Source organism: Ochlerotatus camptorhynchus, unplaced genomic scaffold (assembly GCF_037179485.1).
Source record: "Ochlerotatus camptorhynchus isolate MF236.1 unplaced genomic scaffold, CSIRO-AGI_Acam_v1.1 ptg000080l, whole genome shotgun sequence".
NCBI lineage: Eukaryota > Metazoa > Arthropoda > Insecta > Diptera > Culicidae > Ochlerotatus > Ochlerotatus camptorhynchus.
The window spans coordinates 332,175-344,339 of NW_027040570.1; the positions used below are offsets into that span (position 1 = coordinate 332,175).

The window sequence follows — 12,165 nt, forward strand, 5'->3', positions numbered from 1 at the left end:
TTCCGATTTATTTCGCGGACAACGGAAGAAGGAAAGCAAACCATTCCTCGATTAATTGTTGCAAAGATTTGCTTTGCACTTCATTTTGAACTTTTGCGCACGAAACAAAACAAAACTGCGCAACGAAGAGCTCTATGATGGCATGAACTTTTTTTTTACGGATGCCAGTCAGATCATTTATTTTTCATGGCTGCCAAAACAACTTCTTGTGCCTCCGCTTATCTATGGAATCTAAAGTATCTATAGTTTATCGTGGTAGTAGTAGCAAGCGTTTTGTCTTTATCGTTAATTGCTTTATGTGTTTGGATTCGCTGCCCATATCACATAAATTTTGCAATGATTTATGCAAATCAGAGAAGGTCGGGTTTTTTTCCGATTTGTCATTTGGTGTGGAACTCTCATAACTCCTAAGTATCATAACTTAAGCTTTTACTCTAAGGCTCCATAGAACAAAATTTTAAGCTATGAGACTGGCAATTGCTAATTATTTCAATGATGATAAATTATCTACGTTATACTTGTGAAACATTTATCTAGCATTTCTCATAAATTCTTAACCCAAGTAATCATAGGCACGTTATTTCGCCTTTTTGGCTGTATACGGTCCTCATCAGAACTTGCAAACACTGGTATAGCCGTTGGTCAGCTATATATAGCCAAAAAGGCGAAATAACGTGCCTATGGTTACTAAGGAAGTCGACATAAATAAATATTCCGTAATTTTTTTTTTTAAGGTTCTAAATCCAGATGCATGTAAATCTTATTCATAGGAATGTAGGTGTAAATTTCTCAGTTAATGATATCAATTTTTGCAAATTACATCGTGTTTGAATATGCATTGTGAATAAAAGAAGACAATTCAGTGTCAACATTTCAAAGGGCCGTAATTGCTTTTGTAAACAATGGCTTTAACCGTCGATTCCTCGCGAATTAAAGTTCACCTTTCTAAATTAGCTGGCTGCTAGCTGGTAGAGGATACATTCCGCTACCTGTTGGTGTCATTAATTTCCATGTATGAGCTTTTATTCGCGAGAAATCGACGGCTAAAACCATTTTTTACAAAAGCAATTACGCCCATTTGGAATTTTGACACTGAATTCTTGATAGACGAGTGCACGGATGGATTTGAGTTCACTCACTCGAAAAAAAGTGACACAACAGCGGGGCCCTGTTTACTAAAAATGAACACATGAATAATACTCACGTAACATTTGTTAAGCCTTTTTCGCGCGAACCGAATACGACCACGCAAACTAACATCACCAACGGGTAGGGGAAATTCCCCCCTTTCCGATAGTGCTCTTGGTTTGCGTGGACGTACTTCGGTTCTCGTGGAAAGGACCTAGCAAATTATTTACAAAAGTTGATATGCCCTTTTCAAATGTTACGTGAGCATTATTCATGTGTTCATTTTTAGTAAACAGGGCCCCGCTGTTGTGTCAAATTTTTTTCAGTAGATGAACAAAAGTTCACCCATGCACTCGTCGTCGTGACTCTTTTCAACAAGAAAATACGCGACAAATCACTGGAAACAATCATGCACGGTAAAAAAAACATCATGTTCATGTAGAGTGATTTGCTGTTGAATTTGCACTACTTGCCAAAGATTGCAATTCGATGTGCAAATCGTTGTTGATGTTTTGTGCTTTGAACTCGTAATGTCAACCATACTGATATTAACAACCTATCAGTTTAAGTTTAAATAATTTATCCTTAGATTTATTTTTTGCTGAAAATGGGATTTGATAAATAAATAGCCTTGTTCATACTGCAAGCCTTGTAATATGTGATTCAGAATATGACCATATCACCCAGATCACATGTTTCCAAGTGATATTGAACAACATCGTCAGGCTTTTAGTAGAACAACGAGACATTGAGCAATAAATTTGTTAAGTTTGACACTATTTTGTAATCGAAATTATCTGAGTAATACACTATTATTGACTAGAGCACCAATTTCGTATTAGTCACGCTCTAGAACGCAAATTATTTCGGGTGGAGAATGGATAATTATTGCTTTTCTCGCTTGACTTCATTTGTTGTTGACTTGCCATCTTCGCGAATAATGTTTGTCATGTGCTTTTTTTACATTTGCTTCCAAAAGCAAAACTAATCAAATTCAATGGATGAAAACAGTGGTGCCAATTCAAATGATAATCATGTTGATTGAAAGGTGTTATACAGTACATATTTTTCAACGACAAATCACTTTGTTTCAAAACGCAAATAACTTGAAAATCAATGATAAATTACTTCGATTCGTAGTGCCACATAACAGACTGAGTCAAGTGCAAGAGCATTTGGATTAGGTGTAACAACTTTTTACCGTGTGCATTATTCCTAAAAAAAAATATTAGACCTGAGTCGGCGACAGGCAGAAGCCGGAGTTGGAATATACTCACCGACGATTTATTTTATTTTGTATTGTCCAAGAATTATACAAAACTAAATAAAAATTAGTGCACATCCACAGCCGAACGGATGACAATAGAAAAAAATATTGCACAAAATCAATAAAATATCAATCGTTAAAGTGGTCTACAGACTGCTAGCATTATGTCATTCTGTTTTCATCCAAAAATAATCATATCACGACAACAATTGTTGCACCTCACATGCTTGGCACTGATAATAAAAAAAAATACTCCCGTCACACTTTCCGTCTTATCGATTTTCCCTTTTTCTCTATTTATTACCCTGCTTTCCCCCACACTCACACACTCAAACGCGTGCAAAACAACACTCAACTTGCACAACACCCATCTATCCTTCCCCACCCCACACCAATTAGGGTAAAATCCAAGCCCGCATCCCCCCCACACTTACCTCGTCCCAAAGACCCGCTGTGACACACTTAGCTCCCAGTAGTAGCGGCCATTGTTGAGCACCCGGGTGCCCCGAATCCCTGCCGTGCCCTTGCTCCAGTTGGGATGGAAGTGCACCGTACGATTGTTGGACCCACTGAGCCACACCTCCTTCGAGCGGTCCCGCTTGCTCCAGCTCCACTTGTCTTCGCAGCCATTTTGTAGGGGCTTCTCGCCTCGGTAGTGATTGTTGTTGTCCACCTCTCCCCCGGCTAGTTCGTTGTCCATCGGATGGCTGGAAGCGGTGCTGGCAGCCGACCCTGCTGATGCACTGCTGGAACCATTACTCGAAACGAGTGGCACCGTCACTATCGCATTGCTACTTCCGGGATTGGTCGTGGTTGAGTTGTTGGAGGCGCTTGAACTTGAACTGTGTGGCGTCGTGTGGGTGCTGGTGCTGCTTCGGCTTTCCTGAATGGTCATTGGTGCACGATGCAAGTCTCAAATGTTCGTTCCAGGGAATAAGATCAATTCTACCATGCCATCGTTGTCCTCGGAACCACCCTAGCAGCGCGTGGCTCTGTAGTTGCGACAAGTGGTTTTCTGTTACTCCCCCTCTTTAGTGTGATGGATTTGTACCGCGCGTGAAGGGTCAGCGAACTTGTTCGTCGAACGGGACAGGACAAGGAAGGATTTAATTCCACTAATTGCGTGAGCAATCGAAGATTTGAAGGGTGGGGCTGATTGATTCGCTGATAAGATTCCTATCTGAGGTTAACCGAAACGGCGAACGTCGCTTTTGGTTGGGTAATTCAATTACTACTTTCTACGATATCTATCTAGATGAGTCACGTTTTCAGGCGCCTTTCCATGGGTGGCGCTCAGTAGTACTTTCCGTAGCTATCCCTATCGAGCTGCTGTTGCTGTTGCTGCTCGTTGCGGAGACGGCGGGATCGCCTCGGCCGGACGACCAGGTCCTTATCGTTGAAGTAGATCTTATGATTGCCAACCGTTCGAGACCTGTACCGACTCCCACCGTTTTTTCCACTGTTCTCCAGATGGTTGTTGTTTGGATGAACCAGAAACGAATTGTAACAACGCAAAACCAATTTGTTGCAAAATATGCAAATATTTTTCAAAAACAACAAAATCAGTATCAAACTCATACGAATATCCTTTTCGGGACTGCCAATTGCTTCGAACTGGAACTGGCCGTCACGTCAACACTAACTAAACTTTCAGCAGAAAAGCGAACAGAAAACTTCCTTTTTCAATCACAAAAGCCGGAAAACACTCCCGATTTCAGTATAAATATTTACACAAAGTAGGAAGGGGGACAAACACGACAGAACCGACCGCAGAAGGATTCGCACGATCAACGGCTACTGCGCCGACGCACACTTGCTGAATACGACCGACATCTTGGAAAATCCTGATTCCTTTCTTTCGATTTTCTTCAGGAACCGATTCCGATGTTCCGCCGTGTTCCGATTCGCAAATCACAGAATAAACCACCAGCCGGAACCGGAAGCTGGTCGGTAGCGCACAAATTGAACTTCTTCCTACGCGAGTGGCCTTATTTTGAACAGCAAGTAGAAAAGGACCCGAAGGATAAAACGGATTCACCTATATGTGTCTATTCTTCCTCCGTGCAGTGTGTTGTGTCCGTTCGCTGTGCCACCCTCGTAAAGACTGTGACGACGACGACGGCGACGGCGACGGCGAAGTTGATATCCAGAGGTGGAAAAGATATCCTGTAGAGATATAGGAGCTAAGCGAGCAACAGCGGGACGAGGCACGACGCGTATAAGCACAATCGAAACGTGGCACGTGTTGTTGGTGTGTTGGTGAATTTCAGTGTGTTCAAGTCTGTAGGATACGGCGATTGAGGGAATCGCTTTCATAAACTGCCGATGGGGTGTTTTCAAGCCGAATTGACAGAACCGTACACAGTGCTTCAAAATAAAATAACCAAGGTAAATACACTAGCGGAAAATTGATTGGGACTTGCGAGCCTCATGTCCGTGCAGCAAGCGAAGTAATTTTTGAATAAAATGCGTGCTGCGTTGGCCAAGGAAGACTGCATATTTTGTTACGTTTGATTAGCAATGATTTCGATACGTTGCAGTTTCACAAATCATCAATTACTATAAGGTGATCCAAGAGACGTTTCTCAGTGGAACTGACAGCTAGTGCTAAGACTAGTAGGTCCCGAAGAAACGTGCTCATCTTTTTGGCTCAGCTCTGGTACTATCTTCGGTCCCAAGCTAATCGATTCACCCCTCGAAACATAGGAATATCCACGAACCCCTCATTTTATCTGTCAAACTTTCATAGCGAATCAAAACAAACATTGTGTAGTACTAGAATTTTGACTAAAATGGGGTACGTTAATCGATTTGCTTGGGACCAATAGGCTAGTCAAGTAGTGAGCCAATTTAAAATCGTTAGTTTCGTATTGATTGTTGCTACTACTGGATTGTACTAGCAATTTCACCAAATGTATTAGAATGTTTTGGTTCTATCTCTTTCAATCTACTCAAAACTGAAATGCATAAAAAAATGACAAAATGATACACTCTTTGCAAACTGTCAAAGAATCATTATACACAAAATCAACTTTGTTCAAATCAAAACAAAAAAAAACTAACCCATCTGGTGGATGATGGCACAAGCTTCCAAGAAAATTCTATTACAGTGAATCACATTATTTTAATGGATTTCTTCGCCAGTTAGTCGTCTGTCACTTCGTTTGTGCTACTACCAACTACGATACTTTTAAATTGTCCGTTAAATGCTTGTTCGATGAACAACTTGCGATTGTTATGTCTGTTTGTCTGTGGTTATAAGCTTGTTGGCCCTGAAAAGGGCCGTTTTATTGTAGACGAATCCATGGCCGCTTACACGGATATAAATCTCCTTATATTTTGGCAAATTTCCATTGCTGATTATTCATAAATTGTATAAGTCAACTAATAAGCAGACGCTTTGCAAAAAGTTAATAAAGATCATGTGTTAAATGAAATGTATAAGCGGTCACACATACCTTTTATGCATTCTAATAGGACCTATGTGGTTTGTCTTCTAGAATGTATAAGGCTGATGCTTTGGCAAAAATGTATAAGTGAAACACATGAATTAAATAATTGATTTTCGTTTCGTGTACGTTTGGCGTGTTCAGAGTAAGTGACAGCATCTCGGATCCCGAATAGAAATTTACATTAGCCCAACGTTTGATTTTGATGTCTACATCAGCATCGAAATCAAATGTATGCCTGATGTCAAACATTAGAAAACATTATGATTTAGTTGTATTTAAGCAACGTAACATGGTGTATACATCAGAAATTTTGGAACAAAATTTTGCCATTCTAATGTCGGTCTGACGTCAAAAATTTCAATCTATTGACATTAGAACCAAACATTTCAGGAATGTTTTCTGATGTACATTACGTTAGAACTAAACGTTGTTCGGATGTTTTAATATGTAAATGTTTTCTGATGTTTTCTAATGTAGATGGTTCCTGATGTTAGAACCAAACGTTTTTCGGTTGTTTTCGGATGTAAAAAACGTTAGAACTAAACGTTGTTCGGATATTTTTATATGTAAATGTATTCTGATGTTTTCTAACGTAGATGTTTCCTGATGCTAGAACCAAACGTTTTTTGGATGTTTTCGGATGTACAAAACGTTTAAAGTAAACGTTGTTCGAATGTTTTCAAATGTAGATGTTTACTAATGTTTTTAGATATACAAAACACTAGAATTTTATTTTTCAAATGCTTTCAATTATATTTACAAAACATTAGAATTAGAAACATGAACGTGTAAACACTACACATCATTGTTGTTAGATAACATCAAAAAAATGCGTACATAATAGTCAATGCTGAAGCTCCCGTCGAGGGGCACGCAATAACCTTTAACTCCTACGCAAGCCTTTTTTAAGTACAATAATAACAGTTAACTACATGATTAATTACTTTAATTACAAGCGTCGGAAATTTTTTGATTTAATTACTTTTAAGTACAAATTTCAGCTTTAATTACAAGTCGCATAAATTAAGTACATTAACTCCACTAATGTACAATGAGAAATGTACTTAAATTTCCCCCAGCGTACCGTTAGACCCTTTCGTTATTGGCCCGTGAAACAAAAATTTCACAGGCCCTTTTGCTACGTTAAGGATAATGTCAGCTCTGATAGATTGTATCGCTACCGCTGTTATGACTTCAGAATAGACCCTATAAACATACATCTCCCGGGACCTAAGAGGAAATCTACGCTGGTGATTGGTGCCAATTCACATGCAACGATCGGTTCGTGATTGGAAATGTAGTCGGATTTCAATACTGCCGAGGTGTTGGCAGGGCAATGAACTATATCCTGGATCACGCCCCTGTCAAAGCACCAGAGAATGCGACAATGAAAGGAATGTTTGTTTGTGCTACCTGGTTCTACCCATGGTGGGTATACAAATGGTGATACAGCTTTGTCACTATATAGGCGAGGAGGTCGCGGGGGGGAAAAGTGCGGTTTTAGAGCAAATTGTAAACAAACTCGGTCGCTGTCCCATACAAAAAATCCAACATGGCTGAATCATGAATTTGACACATTAGAACACCTATATGTAGTCACCTTGGTTCTACCTAAGAAATAACGAATTTAATTAGGTGGATGTGAACGAAAACAGAATTACAATAGAAAATTATATTAACCTTTGCGTGCCTAATGTCTAAGTTTGCATAGATTTCAAAATTCAATTAGCTCTAAAAACATAATTTCTCAATATTTATCTTTATAACAAATTGAATTTTGTCGGGAATCTATTGAAGTTTCTGAATACATCTGAAAATATTTTGATCAATTCATGGCTCCGGAGTTATTTCGGTTCCCGTTGGGGCCACTTTTGGTCGGCATTCGGCTTTATTGTTCTGTAATAAGTACACACACGATGAACATCATGTTTTTTCTCTCAAACGATGTAATTGGACCAGTGGCAGCTATTCCGACGATTCACAATCACATTGGGCATCCCGGAAATGTTCCGGTGCCCCGGGGAAGTGGCCAATTCTTAACAAGAACCAAAACCCATCATGCGACATATCAAACTTCATGATTTTGCAAATCTTGGCCAGTAATGGCTTTATTGAGAGTTGATGGTCACACTAGCCCTCCCAGACATGTTCCGGTGCCCCCAGGGAAGTGGTCAATTCTCAACCAGAACCAAAACCCATCATGCGACATATCAAACAACATGATTTTACAAATATTGGCCAGTAATGGCCTTATTGAAAGTCAATGGTCACACTAGCCCTTTCGGGAATGTTCCGGTGCCCCCGGGGAAATGGCCAATTCTCACCAAGAACAAAACCCATCGTGCGACATATCAAACTTCATGATTTTACAAATCTTGGCCAGTAATGGTCTTATTGAGAGTCCATGGTCACACTAGCCCTCCTAGACATGTTCCGGTGCCCCCGGAGATGTGGCCAATTCTCAACAAGAATCAAAAACCCATCGTGCGACATATCAAAATTCATGATTTTCCAAATTTTGGCTGGTAATGGCCTTAATGAGACTCGACGGTCATACTAGCCCTCTCGGGCATGTTCCTGTGTCCCCGGGCAAGTGACCGATTCTCCACAAGAACCAAAACACGTCATGCGACATATCAAACTTTATGATTCTGCTGAACTCGGCCAGTAATGGTCTTTTTGAGAGCCCACGATCCCATTGGCCCTCCCTGGCATGTTCCGGTGTTCTCGGGTATATTGTCATATATCGACAAGAACCAAAATCCTTCGTGCGACATATCAAACTTCATGATTCTGCACGGCTAATAATGGTCTTAGACAGTCCACAGTCCCATTAAATTGTCCCCCCCCCCCCCGGGTAAATATCCAACTCCCAATAAGAACCAGAACCCCTCGTGTGACATATCAAACTTCATTATTTTACGGAACTCCGTCCGTAAGGACCATATTAAGAGTTCAAATTTGCTATCCCAGACGCGATCCGATATTCCCAGGAATGCTGTTGCACCTAAAGTAAATTATCGAATTAAGACAGTATTTCATTTCATCCCTATGCTGATTCAATAGAATTAAGAAGTTGTACTAGACATGTTTTAATTCTTATGCATTAAAGCGCATTATTCAACGAATACAGTGCACTAGATACGACATTATGTTGAACGTACAAAACGAAAGTGAAATCGATTGTCGCGAGTGGATTATTTCAGTTTCCAACTCTAGCATGGTGCTTCAAGAAATTTAGTATATGTATTCGCAGAATTGGTCATGTTTGTAGTCTAGTAAAATATTAATAATCGTATTTCAGGGTGAAAGAAGAGTTTTTGAATAAATTGATTCATTCGAGGATGTGTTAAGGGTTTTCTTCATTTTTTTAAATAGTTCAATAATAAGGATTTGGGTACGTTTTTACTTACATTTGTGTAACTTTAATTACATTAATTACAGAAAATTAATTTTTAATTGCATTAATTACGTAATCAAATTTAAGTACGTGTTTTAATTACAGTAATTACACTGGCACTGCTTTGATTACGCGAAATTAAATTTAATTACATGTAATACTTAATTTTCATTTTTAATTACTTAATTACATAGTTGAACACCTTGTACTTTAAATCCAACGCAGTCAAAAAGGCTATTGCGTGCCCCTCGGCTCCCGTTTCCCACCAGTCAGTTAACTGACCTGGGGCTGTCCATAAACTACGTAGACAGTTTAGGGGGGGGGGGGGGGGTGACAATTATCCACGGCCCATACAAATTTTAAAAATTTTGTATGGAAAATTTTCTACGCAGGGGGAGGGGGGGGGTCAAGAATTCCAAAAAAACTGTCTACGTAGTTTATGAACAGGCCCCCTTAGCTAACCTAATATCATTGCGGCAACTCTCTATGCGGCAGGGGAACTATGCCATTAGCGCGCTAAGAGTTGTTAGACCACTGACATAGGCGCCCATTCGTGGGTGACGAGGCACTTGATGACATTACAGCGAGCTTGGCGATTGTTATAACATTTTTGAGTGAACTACCAGACAATCATGACAATGTGATCGCTGCGCCTCCATATCTCCCTTTAAATCGACCCGCTGTGCCAATTTGTCAATAATGCATGACACTTTGGACGGGGTTGCAAGCCTTCCCCTTCACGGATCGCTCCAAAAATTGCTGCCTGTTGCACAGATGATCCACAAATGCGGAAAGTTTTGGGCTGCCAGTCTTCTAACTTATTGACGAACTGCAAATATATAATAAACAAAATTATTGTGCATGAAAAATATGACAATGGACAATGCTCGAGGAGCACTGGGAGTTTTCGAACGACGCGTGCTTAGGACCATCTTTGGCAGGGTATATGAAAATGGTGTATGGAGGAGAAGAATGAACCATGAACTGGCGTAACTTTAAAGGTGGAGGGGTACAATGGGCGGGACACGTTGTAAGAATGCCGGACAACAATCCCGCAAAAATGGTGTTTTCCTCAAATCCGGCCGGCACAAGACGCAGAGAAGCACAGCGTGCTATGTGGTTAGACCAAGTGGAGTAAGATGTAGGAAGTGTGGGACGCTCGAGAAATTGGAGACAAGCACCCGGGGATCGAGTTAGTTGGCGCAACTTTGTTATACAGGTCAAATCTTGAGGGACGTCGGACCTGCAAAAGTAAAGTAAGTATCTTATACGTTGTTATCCAAACTGCTTAAAAGTTCGAAGAAATAGTTATTAGATAGTACAGAATTCTAAATTGGCATTATTTATGAAAAATTTACATTAGAATTGAACTTTCTTAAATCTAAGTCTTTCTGGGTCTTAAGGCTTGATGAAATTTATTCCACCCGGAAACATATTTTTCGGAATTATGAAGTCATTATACGTTATGATGACATTTTGTATTTTTACGAGTATTTTTATGTTACAAGAGGACGTTGCAAAGGATGAGTTTGACGTATAAAACCTGTGCATTTAGTTTGCAAAGAGTCGCAATTAACGAATTCATTAAATCACTTATGGCGGTAAGCTCCAATCGGTATTATCATAGAGGTAACTCTAAGACCACTGGGTCCCGAAGAAAATCATTATTGTTTTTGGCTCACTCAGTACCAGAACAACGGTCCCAAGCAGTCCCAAGCTATTTCACTCACCCCTGCATGTTCTGCATGAATCCACACACCCCTGATGTTATCTGTCAAACTTTCATAGCGAATCAAAACAAACATAGTGTAGTAATAGAATTTCAACTAGAATAGGGTACGTTAATCGTTTGCTTGGGACCAATAGGCTACTAAAGTGGTGAGCCAATTTAAAATCGTTAGTTTCGTATTGATTGTTGGTATTATCCTCGGATTAAATCCCGATCAAGAATGTCCGGCTGCTTTGATGTCGACATCAGGGTTATTCAACACAAATTCGCATCTTGGTTTTCAAATCGAGATGGATGTTTATGGGAACGATAAAAATATATTTGTGCTCAAAAAACGAAGCTCGTTCAGATCGAGGTTCAGATGATGTATAACAATTTGTTTGTTTTTCGAAACTATATTCCAGGTTTTCCACACGAAACGAAAATTAATGGCACTACACTAATAGAATTCCACACGAATTTCCATGTAAAATTCCACATGATTTACATGTGACCACACATAAACAGAATTCACCCAGAAGCACACATGAAATTTATGAGTCAAATGAATAGTATGCGTGGTTACACATGGCTTTTATGTGTACACATATTCAGTATGTGTCCGACACATAGATATAATTTGTATTGCAAAAATGGGACACATAAAAACAATCTTTGAAATTTTATTAGTGTAAGGCTTTTGTAACGTTTACAATAATCGGCAAATTTTATTGAACATGCAGAAAAAATACTGAGGCGTAAATGAACGAAATATTTTGTTGTTATTTAATACGGAATATTTATTTATATTTAAAATTAAAAATTATTTAAACATAGGGGTTATGGCTCTAATGTTGGCCTATGGATCTAAGATTGGGCCCATCGCTGAAAATCTGATATTTATCAATTGTATCTAACTGAATGTGGCATTGAGACAGTACTAATGGCTATTTTTGGTCCCTATTGAAAATTTAGTCGATTCCTGAATTTATGTATGGGCCCAAATTAGGGGTATTTAGGCTGACATTACATTCATTTCCTCTACATATCATTTTTTTTATTATTACGGCGCTTTAGACTAGCGGTGGCGGTTTATTCTATTGTGGGAGGGCTTCCCTAATCAAAAATAACCATAAAAGAACGATAACCCAAATCATTGAACTATTCCACAAATGGTTTGGATGATACCCAGAACACGTCGTTAAGCAAA

The 12,165-nt window shown here is 39.5% G+C and overlaps 1 protein-coding gene across 1 annotated transcript in view; it reads right to left on the reverse strand.

The window, feature by feature from the left end:
- Nucleotides 1–3,869, reverse strand: part of SP555 — a 36,419-nt gene extending 32,550 nt beyond the window's left edge. The window contains exon 1 of the mRNA XM_065217848.1: nucleotides 2,830–3,869. Within this exon, the coding sequence (XP_065073920.1) occupies nucleotides 2,830–3,290 (461 nt within the window). The 5' untranslated portion in view covers nucleotides 3,291–3,869. The remainder of the gene's footprint in view (nucleotides 1–2,829) is intronic.
- Nucleotides 3,870–12,165: the final 8,296 nt, after the last annotated feature.